Here is a 16,027-nt window from a genome sequence, read left to right as displayed (position 1 = left end):
GGAGACACTGGCAGGCAACATTTTTCGGGTGTACATACATCTCAAACCCATGCACGAAGCGGCCACCACCTTGCCCCCCATTGTAGCTGCTGAGCTCTCGCTCCGCGTTGATGGTACTATAGGGACCGTAAGGATACTTGCTGCTACTCCGTTCCAGGGTGCTATGGCTGCTGGCCCTTGAAAGAGCGAATCCACGCAAAACTGTAAGGTCTAAGATTCGACTTTGCGGCGAAACGACTTTAGATCGGGCCGGCTGGACAAGTGCAATGTGCTATTCGCGTTTCAGACCCCATTTGAAGGGTTTCCCAAGCTCCATGTATCCTCCCTCTGGCCCTCTCAGGGTCTTAGGGCCTCGTCTAAACTGAGGCTTTTTGGAGATATTGCACTGAACACGTGATAACATCACCCCGAATCTCACATGATCTATCCCCAAGGCGCAAAAGTGCACCTCCGCACCCCCAAACACTTTAATGCTGCCGTAGCACTTGTTTCCTGGTGTCATAGGGTGCTTATTGGGAGCCGAGGTCTGGTGAAATGCAGGGAGTCAAACGAAGCCGCCACAGCGCATTCCCAAGCCCCCAAAGCAATCGCCACGGAGACAGGTGATTAGCGAAAAACTCAAGGCCCTAAAATACCCTCACGGCCTGATTGGAAGAAATCGCGGTGCGCTGCGGCGGCGCTTGTGCTGCAGCGACTTCTCCGGTGTACATGCAACTTACATCGTCGGAATGGGTCGAGCAGCCCTTTGCGGGCCCGGCAGCAGCAGCAGAAACAGCGGTGGAAGGATTTACAGTTGAGCTGTCTCTTGAAGTTCCTAAGGGGCAGAGACGGCACAGGCTCCCGAATGGGATCGACGCTTTCGGAGAGTTCCTTCAGAAAATCATAGTGCCCATCGTTTTCTTCCTGTGAGAAACCCTAGCTGGGTGCTGCAGCTGTCACGCGAAGAAGCCTCAGGCTGCAGTTGCTCCTGTAGTGGCCTTGAGTTGTTCCTGCAGTTCCTGTGTCTGCGACGTCTGCCGCTGCAGGTGGAGTTGCCATTATCTAACGAGCCTGCTAATTCGCTGGAGCCTCCTCAGGGTTGCGCTGCTCCCTTCGGATCCGCTTATTAGAACCTGAACTCTGAACGGCAAGAACTGCCTCTTCGCGGGGGCAGTGGGCTTACTTCAACGCAGCCAAAAAATCTAGGTTGGGGTGTCGTGCGTTTGAACCCCTTTGTGGGGGTTTGCGCAGGCCTTAGAGCCTCGAGAGATTAGATTATTCGCTGCTTGGCTAGCATAGAGGCTAGGTCGTGGGGCTTATGATCTGTTGTTGGAGGTAAGCGTCTGCTTCCTTCAGCAGCCTCCCCATATCTTCGAAGCCGCACAAGGCCGCTGCCTCCTCGCACGCAGCCCATCTGCAGGCGCAGCAGCACGACGTGTGTTAGAAACTCTGGAGGCGGGGTGTCGAGGCTGCTGCGCTGAACGGAAGATGGCGTTTAAGGAGCACTCCTGGTGCTTCATGCCAACACTGCCTGAGCTTTTGGGGTGTGTTCGTGATTTACTGGAAGTGCGAATGTTCATCCGAGAGCATCACGGGGGTTTGCGGATTTTTCAGAACCGCAAGGAAGTAGCGACTCTGTTTTGGCTTTCCTCGTGCCTCGTAAAAGAGGTCCTGCGCAACTCTTACTAGTAAAATATAGGTAGCTCAAAGCTTGTTATCTGGGCGACGTATCTAACTTCAGCTACCTGCCCCCGTTCCCTTTAGAAGTTCCAGCTTCGCAAAAAGTGCCGCTCCCGTAAGACGTATGCATTTTGAAGGCTTCTAGGAATCTAGAGGATAGCTGCAACTCGGGGGTTGTCAGCGGGCGGCTGTCAGCGCTCCCCTCGAATCGGGAGGGGAGGGAGGGCTTTGCTCAAGCGCTCACCTTGTTGAAGGATTCGATGAGGCGAAGATCGCTGGGGGAGATGCCCGCCTCCTCTTGCGTCTCTCGAACGGCAGCAGCCAAGAAGTCCTCTCCCTCGTCCACATGGCCTGAGCACCTTCCACGAAAAAAGCTGCTTGATGGAGGAGCACACCACATCCCCACTCCCCTTCAGCTAGGCCATATCACTGGCAGAGCTCCCCTCACTACATGGCCCTTTTGTTTGGGTTGCTTGGCGTGACTTGCCCTTTGGAGGTGACCAATGAAACGGGGAATAAGACGCTTTGAGGAGCAGAAATTCCGCCCTCTGGCGCTCTGCTGTTACTGGCGCAGTCGGGAAAGACGTAGACGACCCTGTAGCAGGGGGGGATTGAGTGAGCCGAGCGACCAGGAGCCCACCGGCTCTCACCCTCGCAGCCCTGAGAAAGTAACCCCTTTATATGTATATATGCGTGTAAATATTATTATATGCATACACATTTGTAAACATGCATGTGTACACCCGGATTCTAGACCTCCCCTTAACCCCGCAAGTACGCGCACTCGTTTACCCCTCCCTGCCTGGGGTTAAGCCTTAGAGTTTCCGAGTTTACATGGCTGGAGCGGGCAACGTGTGCAACCAGTGCCCAGTTTTTTAGCCTTCGAGCAGCTTTGAGAAGGCGTTGGCTCTGGGCGTGGTAGGGTTTGAGATTTTGTGCCGTTCGGCGCGCCCTCCTTCACCGCGCCGCCTCTGAGGATCCCTAGAGACACAGCAATTGTTTTTCGTGTGTCCACGCAGATGAGGAGGGGCGTTCTCTGCCGCTGCGTGCTGACGCCGCCGATCTGCAGCTGCACAGAACAGACAAGAAGAGGGCTGCAGCCGCTCGTAGGAAGTTGGCGGCGACTGCGGATGCTGCCACCCCACATGCCGAGGTAGCGGCTGCAGCGGCGGCTTTCGAAGGCGTTGTGGGTCTCTGTTTTGCGCTTTCTTGATTCTTTTAGTGTCTTTTGCCCAAGTACTCGGTTCGAGCAGGTACAGATACAGACGAAAGCGAAGATGGCAGCAGCAGCAGGAGCAGCAGCGGCAGCAGCGATCCGAACTGCTGCCCGCCTCGCTGGCAGCAGCAGCGGACGTCTCCACCTGCGCGCCTTCAGGAGCAACGCGTCTTCTTCTGTGCTCGGAGCCGCTTTCTGCTCACAACAGCGCCACATGCTGCAGCAGCAGCGCGCGTTCAGCAGCAGCACGGCAGCAGCTGAGTCTCTGGCGGGCGTCATCCAAAAAGAAATTGCCCACGAAAAGTCGCAGTACGAAGCAGACAGTCAGCTCAAGAGCTTCCTCGAGAGCAACAAGTGGCAGTTGGAAGATAAGGAAAACGACGTGCTCGTTACGCTCACGAAGGAAGTGGACGGTGCGTTACGCTGGGTCGATCGCCTCCATGGCATGCAGCCTCGCACCTCCGGCTGCCACCTCCCTCTTCCCCCGCACCCTCTTCTTCCCACTGCAGAGCGTAGATCGGCATGCAATCTTCCCCGCTGCACTGTCTAGGCCGCATGCAAACGAGCCTTGACGCGTTCAACGCCGCTACACACAGAGCGGCAGAGAGGGGGGGGGGGGCACTTGGCAACGCATGCCGATTTCTTCTCGACGCTCGTGACTGACACCACGCGTGACGCGCAAGACACGCCTTCGCCCACTTTGAGGCGCTAGGCGCTTGTCAGGCTGCTGCTGACTTCTTGCGGCTGGGACCAGTCTGCGACTCTGCATTCGATTGCCTTAAATTGCTCGGAGTGGTGAGTGGTGCTTGTCAGGGCGCAAGGTAATCGTCGAATTCTCCTGCATCCAGCCCTCTGGCGGAGACGAGGAGGAGACGATTCCAGAAGCCTCCGACTTCACCGTCTCGGTTCAGAACCCTCAGGGCAGTGGTTTGCTCTTCTACTGCTCGACAACGAATGAAGACGAGGCTGCAAGGTTCTGCATTGGTCAGGTAATTCGACTTCGCCGGTTCGTTTTCCGCTTTCTGAGCTGGCTGCTCGCTGTGTGCAGAGAGGGGTGCCGCCTCACAACGCACTTCGCATGCGCTGCTGCGGGGAAGAGGGGTGGTGTGTGTTTGTTTGCTCGCGCGTCGAGGGGCCGAGTTGGAGACGCCAGCGCGTGCAAGCTGCATGCGCAATTACATCGGCAACGCCTTCGACCAGCGAGCTGCTCGCCGAGGCGGCGCGTTGTGAGGCTCGTGGGTTGCGCTGCATGCGAGCCTTGTGGGCGCAGGTTCGATACTTTTCTGACGCCAGCAGCAAGGATTCTCTTGCTGAGTATCCTGGTCCTTACTTCGAGGATCTGGATGATTCGTTCCAACAAGGGCTAGACTCGTGGCTAAGCGCTCTAGGCATTGACGGGGAACTCTGCGACTTCATCGATCGCTTTGCTGCTGACAAAGAGAATCGGGAGTACATTGCGTGGCTAAACAAATTGCAAGGCTTCATCAGCAAAGCCTAGACGCTGAGGGAGGCTCTCAGGAGTCGTCGTTGCATGCGGTGGTGGTGTTGGGGAGGGGAGGCGGGTACATATCTATGCTTATAACTACTACCGAAGCAGCGTGTAGAGAGGCCTCTTTGCGCGCGCATGAGAGCGGCAGGCGCCTCCTCGGAGTGCTCCTAGACTGCGAAAGCTGGCTGGAAACAGCTAGCTCCCTAGAAGGGAGCTAGCTTTTTTCCGCCTTGCAGAAGACGGAATAGTTGGCGGCTTTCACGCAGCGGGCTAGCCAGTCGGCTCCGCAGCCTGCCAGTCACTGCGCGTGGCATGACGCACTTTTAACGAAGAAACGCTGTGAACAAAACTTCCTTTTGTTGCTAATGCTTGGCCTTTGGCTATGGACTGCCCATCCCCAGTCTGGCGGGTGTTGCACTGTTCAAACGCGTGGGGTGTACCTACACAGGGGGAAGGGCTCGTCGAATAACGGCCACATGCGTATGGGCGTGTGCAAATGCACCATCACGCACAGCTGCGTGCGTTGAACCGCTTAAATTGCAGCGCTAGTTTCGCCTCTCCCCCAGCCTCCGTGCAGCTGCGATCTTCAGGCGTCGAAACTGCAGGCTTCCCAGGGAACAAGAGTGGGAAAAGGGGGGAGAGGGGGGATGTCTCTGTTTGTTTGTCTCTGTCTCTGCCTGTCTCTGCTTTTTTTTCTCTCTCTTTCACTCTGCCACGTGTGCATTGCGGGGGCGGCTTTCGGCTGCGAAGAAGGTTCTGCCTGCCTCTGTCTCGTGCATGCTTCCACGGCTCTGCCGTCTGACACGAAATTTCCTGTTATTAAGAGTGAGGACAGCCGCAAAGGAGCCGCTATAGCAGCAGCAGCACATGGTGCCGCTAGCGCCGCCGTTGCTGCTGCCTTGATGCTGTTCGATATCTTAGACTGCATGGTTCATCCTAGAGAGCGAGAGGTATGCATTTTTAATGTACTGTACACGCAGCAGCAGCAGCAGCAGCAGCAGCAGCAGCAGTAATCTCTTGCTGCTGGCCATCGTACACGTAAACAAAACGTGATTACATTAGACACATACATCCGGGTGCAGCGAGCACACAGGTTCCTCGCGCGAAGACACCTTTTAGCAGAAAAGATCAAGACGAATCGGACGGACTTGCATGCGCTGCCGCTACTTCAGGCGGAAGACACTGCGGGTGTAAGAGCTGCACAACCCCGCCACAGGAGCAGCCGAGATGCCGTCGCTGTTTGCTGTTGAGGAGGGGAGCAGAACGAGCTGGCGAGATGGTCGAGAGCAAGCGCCTTGCGTGGGGTGAGGAGAGGGGGTAAAAGGCAGCGGGGAGAGTAGGGGGGAGGGGCTCGCAGTAAATCGCATGTCATTCATGTAGTAGCCGCATATTCCTGCAGTTTTGCATGCACTGCCAGTGCAGCGCTTGTTTCAAGCCCGCAAAACTCGTCCTCGGAGAGGGAGCTGGGGGGAAGATCGAGGAGCTGCGGCAGCAGCGGGAGGTGTGCATACACCTCAGCTGCAGCGTTCGCGGCGAGCGCAGCTGCCGCGAGGTGCTGCAGATCGTCGATCCAGCCCTTCTGCTGTTTCCATCCGGGAGGCAGCAAAGCTCTCTGATGCGGGGTTAGCTCGGCAAGCAGCTGCTGCCGCTGCCGCTGCGCTGGAATGCGCTGCAGCAGCGAACCCTCTGTCACTGCGAAGAAGTAGTGGCGCTCGTGGGAAGAAGCTGCTGCCTCCACGGCTGCCGCCACGATGTCTCTGCAAGGGCATGTTTCCGCGAACTGGGGGCCGAAGCCTTGATCGGCATGCGTGATCGCTGCTGAGGCAGAAGCGGAGGCGGCAGAAGCATCCGCGGCAGCCTCTTCATCTGCAGCAAGCAGCTCGCAGTGCAGCTGCCAACCCTGCAGCTGCGGTGAGGCTACGAGAAAAGCTGCCTGGCGAGGCCAGTCGAAGACGTCACTGCAGGAAGCGAACAAAAGCTTTCGCGGCTGCTCCTTTGGCACTGGCTGCAGCATAACGAGTCGCTGCCATCGTTTGTCTCTCCCCCCTCTTCCCTCTTCTTCTCCTCCCTCGCCATCATCCTCGTGATTCTTGCCCCCCGCTGCCGCCTCTCGCAGCTCCTCCTGCTTTTCTTTCCGCAAATCCTTCTTCTTGGAAGACTTCTTCGGCTCCCCCGCAAGGCCAGGAAAACTGCTGCTGCTCTTGCTGCTGCTTTTGCTGCTGCTTTTGCTGCTTTTGCTGCTGCTGCTGCTGCTGCTGCTGCTGCTATCCGCGCTCGTGGTAGCAAAGGCTTCTGCTGCAGCTACTCGGAGAAAGACATCCAGCAACAGGCGAGTGCTGCTGCTGCTAAGATTAGGGCATGCCCAAAGAGCCTGGAGCTGCCTTTCGTCATTCTCCAGGATTTCAATGAGAGCGCCACACACTACCAGCCGCTTCAGCTGCCCTCCCGCTGCTGCAGCCGCTGTCGACATGCCCTTGCCGCAGCTCTCCCCGCTGATTTCTTGTTGCTCTTGCTGCTTCTGCTGCTGCAAACGATACTTGTTCGTCAAAAGCAACAGCCAGAAGCCAGAAAAGCTCTTCTCCCGCAACGCCTCTTGCAAGGATCGCAGCTTCCTCTTTTGCTCCACGTTAAACTGCTTCTTGCTTCCGCTGCGCGCCCCCGCGAGGACTGCTGCTGCTGCTGCTGCAGCTGCTGCTGCTGCTGCTGCTGCTGCTGTCTTGTCCTCCCGCGCTCTTGCCGTTGAATAGTCTTCCCGCATATGGCTGCTGCTGCTGCTGTCGGGATCCAGCCTGCGGTCCTCCTTTTCCCCCTGCTGCTGTTTTGCTGCCGCCTCCTGTTGAACTTTTGCTGCAGCAGCTTCCGCAGCCGCTGCAGCGGCGTGAAGGACTGTGGAGGGTACTTTGCGTGAGGGGTGTATGGAGGGAAGCATCTGCAGCGGAAGGCAGTTGTTTCTCCTGCTGTGCGGCACATTCGCTTCCGACAGGGAGAAGGAGATGTTTTCGCTGATTCGGCGAGGCAAGTACTCTCGGAGGTTGCGAAGTTGCTGCTGATGAAGGGTTGCAAGAACCTTCTGCTGCCGCTCTTCCTCGTCCTGCTGTTGTTGCTCTTGCTGCTGCTGCTGCTCATGCGCTTCTTTTCCACTGTGCCGCTTGGGAGCGTTCTCGGGGGAGTTTCCTGAGGCGACGGGGACTACTTTTAGCGTGAGGCGGTGAGCGGCGAAAAGAGATTGCGCAGCTTCTCTCAGCTGCACAAGCTGGCTTGGTCCCCATGCGGGAAGGAAGGGCGTTGTAGCGGCAGCCATTGCAGCGGCAGCCTCTGCTGCCGCTGCATCAGGTGTGGGGAGCTCCGCTGCTGCTGCTGCGGAGACAGGAGACGCACTGCCCTCCTCGCTGCATGTGGTACTGAGGCGGGGGCCAGAGTCAGCTTCCGCTGCACTTGAAACTGTGGTTCCGTGGTGCAGCTTCTTGGATTGCAACGGAGGCTGCTGGAGGAAGCTGCTGGCTGTTCGCTTGGGGGGGTGCTCCGCTGGTCGTGTCATCTGTTGGAGGCGTTCGTTGCTCGGATGCGACTTGTCTCGCAAATGCTGCATGCAGCGGCTGCAGAGCTGCTGCGCAGCTCCGGGACTGACGCTGCAGTGTCGTGGAGGTTCTTCTGCAGCGCGCACTGGCACGTGATCTGGAGGGGCGATTCAAGGCGCGTGGCAGTTCATGAACACTGGAGAAGGCACCCGCTACAGATTTGGGGTCGTTGGATAGCAAAGGCAGCAAAAGGAAGCGCCACTTCCGTCGTTCGCCTCCCTCGCGACCTGCTGGTGCGGGTGTGGGGTGTACGAACACTCTGGTGTTGCTGCGCGGCAGGCAGGGCAGCAGCTGCCGCGTCAGCAGCAGCAACGCGATTGCGAGTTCGGAAAGCTGACGACTGGGAGACTCAAAATCATCGAATTACACTTTGCTTCTGCCTGGGGGTGTCTTTGCTCAAGCGCAGAAGCACACAAGCCGCAGACGGAGCAGCACAGCTGCTGCTGCTGCTACAGTGGTGAGCAAAGGACCACCGGCTGTTTCATGAACAACCATCCCCTGCAGTCGCTGGAGCAGGAATACCGCAGTCAAGCCCTCCTACTCTAGTAACAATGGAGCAGCACGCTTCTGTGAGGATACAGCTGCCGTTTCTGCGTTCTCGAAGCGCCTCACTGCCTTCACAGTGAGGCGCTGCCGACAGTTTGCACTACACGTCTCCCTAGAACCGTTACCAAGCCGCTTGCTGGGGGTCCACTTGCTTCTTGTTTTCTAAGCCTGTCTCCTTTTCTCCCCGCATCAAATTACCGCCGAGAATCCTTTCTACGCCCTCACTTCCTCCCTATTTCTCTCGACCATCATCTACCGCCTCTACATACACACTCGTCACTGCCCCCTTGTTTCTCGCAGTGCCCCCTACTACCAGCTACGCTCTGCCTCCTCTTGGTATATCCAAGCAGTGCGTGCCGTTGCCCCCATGTGTGCTTGCCTTCTCCTCAGTGCGTTTGCAATTCATCTCTTCCCCCGCGTACGTTGCAGCCGCTGCGCTTTGCGTGATCGATCCCCTCACACTTGCTGCTTCCCTCCTCCGCATACCTCTTGCATCTCCCTACCCGCCTTGCATAGATACAAGCGTACACACACCCCACTCCAAAAAGCCGCACGTCCTAAAGAATCCCTCTAGTCGCTGGCGAGTTACAGAAGGAGCACGAAGCTGCAAGTTGCCGTAGGATCCCTATAGGCCGTCTGGCGTCGTCTCTCTCTCTCTCTCTCTCTCTCTCTCTCTCTCTCTCTCTACGAAATCAACGAAAGTTGATGCTCACAGCCATAGCTGTTGCGGACGGCTGCTTCTGCTGCTACTACAATGAAGCACGCAGAGCCATGTGCAAATAACCGCTAAACACACCCACCCCAAGCCTTCGTTTCGACAGCAGACAAGAAAACAAGCATTTTGATCATGCGCCTGACGCAGCAAAACCCTCGGTGCCACACACGTCTACTTTTACTCGCCGACGAGCTGTAGCAAGCTACAGCAAGCTACAGCAAGCCATTAGTCCCACTGCGGCTTTTTTTCGAGCCACTAGCGCAGCGCAGTTCGAGGGCAAGCCTCAGTTGCCTCCGCTGCTGGGAGCAGGCGGAAGTCTGCCCTCTTCGCGCGCCACTCGGATCATTTCCGCCAGTTCTTTTCGCGTCTTCTGCAGTACATACACCACAAATTTCCGGCAAGAGAGCCAAAGCCTGCAGCCTCAGACGAGGGGCAACTGTACCGAGATTCCATGCTACTACGACTACTACGACTACGACTACTACGACTATCACGACTACTACGACTACGACTACTACACGCGCGCAGTCGGGGGGAAGGAAGACAGGCAAGAGGGATGTGTATGTCGCTTTCGACTGCATGCGCATAGGAACTCAACGCTGCAGCACCTCCTTGAGAAGGTAGTGTCTGTAGTTGTGGTGCACTGCGTCTTGCCATATGTAGACGATGTTTGCGCCTGCGGCACACAAACGACTCTCGACATATTGAGCGCTTGGAGTTCTCGAGTGCTGCCACAGTGCCCGCCAGGCTGCTCCAGGCTGCTCAGCCAGAGGAGGAGGAGACACATTTTCGCTCAGAAGTGAAAGGGAGGAGAGTCGCTCAAGCAGTTACCCTGAAATACAGTAAAGGCGATCATGGTGGCTGCGACAACTGCGTAGAGGCGATCGTAGAGTCGCTCGCGTCTTATGTGGAAGGCGCTGTAGCTGAATCTGAAAAGCCACGAGGCGCACATCCCTCCCGACTCCATCACCTGCCAAGTGGAATATTCCCAGGTAGAGGCATCTTGCGTAAAGGCGCAGTGTAGCGTGGCGGACGAACAGCGAGCAAGGCAGCCAGCCGAAGAAAGACTCCAGCGGCAGCGTTTCCGAGCAAGTGCAGTGCGTTGCAGCCTCACCGATTCCAAATAAACTGGAAGGGCTTATAACGGGAGCCGACCATCGTTCTCACGAGCTGCTGGATCTGCAGAAGGGGGTTTAGTCGCTGGAACTGGGGTGTCTGTACTCACCACGACAGACCACCGTGTGAGGCACTGTGTTTCCCCCAACGTGTACCCTCACTCTCTGTATGCGTGGCGTGGCAGAGAGCTCATCAGGAGCAGTCCTGCAAGAGGCTTGCCAGCACAGCTGTCGGAAAAGCACAGCAGGGAGCGGCAGGAACGCTGCTATCCGCTGCTGCCGCTGCTACACGCTGCTGCCGCTGCTATCCGCTGCTGCCGCTGCTGCTGCAGTTTGAATCATGGGGAGCATTCCAACGCCGATCGGCGGACGGGAACCAAAAGGGGGAACCAAGAGCGACTCTCCCTGGCGGGTTACGCAGGCAGTCAGAAGGCACAGGAAGCAGAAAGCCTCCACGCGTTCTTCTAAGATACTGCAGACGAACAAGAAGCGCAACAACAGCAACACACGGTTCAGGAGGCAAGCCTGTTGCGCCTCCTAACCAGCCAACGAAACCAGCTTGGCCAGCTGCATGCACGACAGTGGCAGCAGCAGCAGCAGCAGCAGCAGCAGCAGCAGCAGCAGCAGCAGGACCGTGAGAGGCGCCAGCTGCAACTGTTGCCCCCCTCTCCCAGATAGGCGCACGCAAAAAGCTCGCTAAAAAGCGCAATAATGACACTAGAGTTTCTTTTTTAGGGGTTTTTGTGGGCTTTGAAGAAACTGCGCAGCGAGCTGCTGCGGAAGACCTCTCCAGATACGAGCAGTCAGCTGCCGCTGCGCAGCGGCGACGACAGCAGCAGCAGCAAGACAGCCGAGACACAGCGGCCAAAGCAGCTTCTAGGGAAGCGCAGCGCCTCCAAAAAAGATTCCTGTCTGCCGAAAAAGTCTCTGTTGACACCTGAAGGCTTTCTAGTCCCCGGCTGGCCGCTGTATTTCGGTGCCAAGCGCAGCAGCAGCAGCAACAGCAGAGGCAAGGGCAGCAGCTGCACGCGAACCGTACAGCAAGCTGCGTGACTGACCGCCTTGCAGAGAAAGCAGACGATATCTCACGACTCGTGTGCTTCGGTGAAGCCAAGTCAATAGACAGCGTCTGCACCGCAGCGCTGGGTTGTAGGCCTTCAGCCTCCTCCTGCTCCCTGCGTTCGGGTGTACAGACAGGCGTTTTTCATCTCTTCATCACGTTCTGCACTTCCCGCTTCGTACGGCATCGCCGCCGGCGAGCCGCTTCCTGGCTCCGTTGTTGTTGTCAATAGCAGCAGCAGCACCAACAGCAGCAACAGCAGCAGTAGCAACAGCAACAGCAGCAATAGCAACAGCAACAGCAGCACCAACAGCAACAGCAGCAGTGACAGCAGCAATAGCAACAACAACAGCAACAGCCTCTGCTAGCGCTTTCATCATCTCGAGATCCGTGATAGCGCCTTTTCCAGACACAGCGAGAGTGCTATTTCTGGAAGAGCGACCTCGTTTCTTCTTCCTCCTCCTCCGCGCTTCTTCCGGCTGCGTCTACGGTGGAGCCCATCGGTGGCAGCCTTTGTCTCAGGATGCTCGACGCATCTACGTTTCGCTCCAAGCTGCAGCGCACGCTGCAGCTGGATCTGCCGTCCTTCGGAGTTGGAAATTCTTCCAAAGGCGTTCTGCCTTCTTCCAGGGGTCTGTTGAGCGGCTCTCTGGAGGGGACAGACAAGGGCAAAGTGCTTCAGGATGCTCGCTGCTTCTCAGTTTCGCCCGCAGATCCTGTCTGCTGCGCTCGCGTCGTGGCGAAGGTGTTGTATCTGCTGCAGCAAGGCGTGCAGTTGACGGCGGAAGAAACCAGCGTCCTCTTCTTTGGCCTTACGCGCCTCTTTCACTGCCGAGACGAGCATTTGCGTGGGCTTGTTTATTTGCTGTTGCGGCGACTGCCTGTGTCTTCGTCGGAAGGCTTCGTGGTGACGTCCTCCCTGACACGCGATGCCACTGACGCCAATCCGAATTTTCGCGCCTCAGCGCTGCGCTGTCTCTGCACGTTGGCAGACGCTGCAGTGACTGCGCAGACGGAGCGCTACGTGAGGACTGCCTTCACGGACGCATCTTCTACCGTGGCTTCTGCAGCATCCTTGTGTGGCATTGCGCTGCTCTCCGTGGCTCCTGAAGCCGTCAAAAGATGGAGCGGCGAGGCGCAAGGGTGCATTGCCTCCGCTGCTCCCTTCGCTTCCGTCCACGCCTTGCTGCTGCTCCTGCTGCTGAAGCAGAGTGATCGAACGGCGCAAATAAAGGCCGTTGCAGGCGCTGTGCAAGGCGCCTCGAAGGCTCCTGTCTCCGAGGCTGTGCTCGTTCGGTGTGCAAGCGCCTTGCTGCAACGCGAGGCAGATCCTAGGATGCATGCTCTCCTGCTGCAATTCGTGGAGGAGGCGCTCCGCAGCAGCAACGAAATGATCGTGCTGGAAGCGGCACGCGCCCTCTGCACGCTGTCCGCTGCAGCGCAAGAGCAGCAGCAGCAGCAGTCTGCTGCAGCGACAGGTGCAGGTGTCTTCGCAGGTCGATGGCATGGGTACAGCCGTTTGCTCACCTACGATATGACTCAGGCGTTTGGCGCCTTGTCGCTGCTCTGCAGCAGCGGCAAAAGCGCTGCTCGCTTCGCTGCAACCCGAACGCTGTCGCAGCTCTCTGGATTCGCGTGCTGCCGTCCTTACTTGTCTTCTACGGGGTCTGCCCTCGAGGTTGTGTTGAGCGGCAGCAACAAGATGGCTGCTGCGACTGCCGTCGCAGTGCTCCTCAAGACGGCGAGTGAGAGCAGCATAGATCGGCTCATGCGCTTGGTGTCTTCCTTGGCGACGGATGCCGCAGCCTCGGAGCCGCTCAAGCTCTCCCTCATAGCCTCCGTGGTTTCGCTGTCTCTCCTGTATCCGAAGAAGCACAAGCCGCTCCTCGCCTTCCTGTCGGCTTGTCTGAGGGAGGAGGGTTCGCTAACCGTGAAGACGGCAGCCATCAAGGCGCTGTTGGTGCTGCTGAAGCAAGTGCCAGCAGCGCGAGAAGCCTGTCTCTCCTTCCTCTGCGAGTTCATAGAGGACTGCGAGTACCCCTCGCTGTGCAGCAAGGTTCTCTGTCTCCTCGGAGACGAGGCTGCCACGTGGAGTGAAGGGGGGAGCAGCGCGCCTCAAGGAGGGGGGGGCGTCTCCTTAGCCTCCCTTGCCGGCAGCAGCAGCAGCAGCAGCAGCAGCAGCGGCAAGTATTTGCGGCACATCTTCAACAGGATCGCCCTCGAAACCTCATCTGTCCGCGCAGCCGGCGTCGATGCTCTCGCAAAGGTGGGAAAGAGCTGCAGCAGCAAGAGAGACGACGTGCTGCTGCTGCTCGCTGTAACGGCTGCGACAGATCCCGACGACGAAGTGCGGGATCGAGCTTTCGCCATGCACCGCGTCCTCTCACTGCAGCAGAAGACGGCGCAGCAGCAGGTCGGCGGAGACGGCGAAGATGCCAGGAGCACTGCGAGCACGGCAGATGGCGATATCGCAGACATGCTGCAGGAAGAACCTCCCGTAGCGCTGGAGTGTCTCTGCAGCGCGCTCGTGCAGCAGCTGCAGCAGGAGGAAACTGCAAACGTCCTCATTCGTCCGGAGACCTTCCCTACCGAGGCTACCTATCAGCAGCAGCAGCAGCAGCTGCAGCAGCAGCAGCAGCAGCAGCTGCAGCAGATGGCGGCAGGAGGAGCAGCAGCTCAAGCTGCGGCACAAGCAGCAGCACACGGAGCCGTCGATGACGCCCACTTGCTGATTGCAACCAGCGGATTGAGCCTCCTGCCGAGGGGGGGGGAGGGGGGGGTGACAGGCGTGCTGGCTGCTTCGGAGCGAGAGCAGGAGCTGGTGCGAATTCTAGACTCCTTAGACAGCCGTCAAGCAGCGGAGGCTGCGAGCAGCGGAGAGCGCGCCGTTCTGCATGCGTCGTGCACTGCTCAGCTGCTTACCGAGGAAGAGGCGGAGTACGGCGTGGAAGCCGTTCTTCACGTGTTCAGCAAAAGGCATGCCAAAACGCAAGTTGGCGCCTCAGAGTCGTCCGTCTGCGTTCTGATGGAGTGGAGAATCAGAAACACTCTCGAGAGCCAAACTTTGGCTGATGTGCTGCCGCGACTTTCTCTAGCGGATACTCCCTGGCAGTCAGCTTCTTGTCTGCCAGTGCCTCTGCTCGCTCCGGGAGATTGCCGCAGCAGCTACATCCTCCTCGTGCCGACTTCCCCAGTCGCTGCAGGCAATCGCGCTTCGGCTTTGCTGACTTGTGCCTCGATCCCCGCAGCCTTGACGTTTGTCTTGCGAGAGGCGGAAGAAGACTTCGGATGCAGCGACGAGTATCCTCTAGAACCCGTCTCTATCACGCCGACGCATTTCATTCGTAAGTTCTTTGCGCAGTCGCAGACACACACAGAGACAGGCAGACAGTGAGAGAGAGACAGACAGAGCGAGAGAGACAGACAAAGCGAGAGAGAGAAACAGAGAGAGAAACGCATACACAAAAACACACACACACACAGACACAGACGGAGAAGAAGTGCTCTCGCATCGGGGTACTCATCGCGGCTGGATGGCTCGGAGAGGGAGCAAGCATGCCAACTGCGAAAGAGAAACAAATCAATCACTTTTTGCCCGCGGCAGCGCACTTTGCTACAACCCTCCTTTATTCCCTTTCTCTACCCTCCCTCTACTCCCCTCCTTGTCTGTCATTCCCTTCCTCTACCCTCCCTCTACTCCCCTCCTTGTCTGCTTTCCCCTTTCTCTACCCTCCCTCTACTCCCCTCCTTGTCTGTCATTCCCTTTCTCCACCCTCCCTGTACTCCCCTCCTTGTCTGCTTTCCCCTTTCTCTACCCGCCCTCTACTCCCCTCCTTGTCTGTCATTCCCTTTCTCTACCCTCCCTCTACTCCCCTCCTTGTCTGCTTTCCCCTTTCTCTACCCTCCCTCTACTCCCCTCCTTGTCTGTCATTCCCTTTCTCTACCCTCCCTCTACTCCCCTCCTTGTCTGCTTTCCCCTTTCTCTACCCTCCCTCTACTCCCCTCCTTGTCTGTCATTCCCTTTCTCTGCCCGCCCTCTACTCCCCTCCTTCCCTGCTGCTGCTCCTCCTCCCCCTCTACACTCCTGAGGCTTCGCCTCTTTTGCTGTTTTGTTGGCGCCTTGCCTGCAGGTGCTTGTGCAGTGCCTCAAGGCCAGTTTGCAGCCGTGTGGCAGTCCTTAGAGGAGGCTGAGGCGCTCACCAAGCTGTCTCTGCCCTTCCCCTCACCGGCTGCCGCAGTCGACGCTCTCCTGGGAGCTCTCCACATGGCTCCTTGCGAAGGCACGGAAGCGATTGGCAGCAACAACAGCAGCCACGAGCTGCTGCTTTCGGGTATTTTTGTGGGTGGGCAGCAAGTGCTGGCAAAGGCATTTTGCCTGTTCCCTGGAGACGGATGCCTTTTGCGTCTCGCAGTTCGGAGTCTGGACCTCACTATCTGCGAGGCTGTCTGCTCTGTTCTCGAGTAAAACTTTGGTGCAGGTTGCAGCTGCAAAAAGGCGAAGACGCTCTCAGGGGAACCATGCACGCACGCATGCAGGCAGGCAGGCAGGCAGGCAGTCAGGCAGTCTTCTCAGAGGCGGGAGCTGCGCGGCGAGCGTTCTTCGACAGCTGCGCGGTGCAGCTGTCAAAGAGCGGCTGCTGCTTGTTTCG

The 16,027-nt window shown here is 57.8% G+C and overlaps 4 protein-coding genes across 4 annotated transcripts; 2 read left to right on the top strand and 2 right to left on the bottom strand.

The window, feature by feature from the left end:
• Positions 1-1,281: 1,281 nt before the first annotated feature.
• Positions 1,282-2,390, bottom strand: LOC34624142 (bis(5'-nucleosyl)-tetraphosphatase [asymmetrical]). Its single transcript, XM_026336864.1, has 5 exons — positions 2,377-2,390; positions 2,215-2,319; positions 1,904-2,018; positions 1,541-1,650; positions 1,282-1,393 (listed from the first exon to the last, which is right to left on the bottom strand). Exons 1-5 carry the CDS (start codon positions 2,388-2,390, stop codon positions 1,282-1,284), a joined length of 456 nt encoding a protein of 151 aa, XP_026192649.1.
• LOC34624141 (uncharacterized protein At2g39795, mitochondrial) lies at positions 2,389-4,373 on the top strand. Its single transcript, XM_026336862.1, has 6 exons — positions 2,389-2,433; positions 2,684-2,812; positions 2,882-2,942; positions 3,064-3,288; positions 3,689-3,864; positions 4,146-4,373. The coding sequence occupies exons 1-6, from the start codon at positions 2,389-2,391 to the stop codon at positions 4,371-4,373; spliced, it is 864 nt and encodes a 287-aa protein (XP_026192647.1).
• A 2,066-nt stretch (positions 4,374-6,439) lies between these two features.
• Positions 6,440-10,361, bottom strand: LOC34624552. The gene is made up of 6 exons (XM_026336861.1): positions 10,318-10,361; positions 10,035-10,132; positions 9,812-9,879; positions 9,507-9,573; positions 6,561-6,635; positions 6,440-6,507 (listed from the first exon to the last, which is right to left on the bottom strand). The coding sequence occupies exons 1-6, from the start codon at positions 10,359-10,361 to the stop codon at positions 6,440-6,442; spliced, it is 420 nt and encodes a 139-aa protein (XP_026192646.1).
• A 2,719-nt stretch (positions 10,362-13,080) lies between these two features.
• On the top strand, positions 13,081-15,843 carry LOC113147184 (coatomer subunit gamma-2-like). The gene is made up of 5 exons (XM_026336860.1): positions 13,081-13,129; positions 13,249-13,349; positions 13,520-13,565; positions 14,582-14,722; positions 15,509-15,843. Exons 1-5 carry the CDS (start codon positions 13,081-13,083, stop codon positions 15,841-15,843), a joined length of 672 nt encoding a protein of 223 aa, XP_026192645.1.
• Positions 15,844-16,027: the final 184 nt, after the last annotated feature.

The sequence above is a fragment of the Cyclospora cayetanensis genome, unplaced genomic scaffold (assembly GCF_002999335.1).
Source record: "Cyclospora cayetanensis isolate NF1_C8 unplaced genomic scaffold, CcayRef3 CcayRef3_contig_150, whole genome shotgun sequence".
NCBI lineage: Eukaryota > Apicomplexa > Conoidasida > Eucoccidiorida > Eimeriidae > Cyclospora > Cyclospora cayetanensis.
Note: the sequence above shows the minus strand (reverse complement) of the source record. Positions and strands in the feature narration are given on the sequence as shown.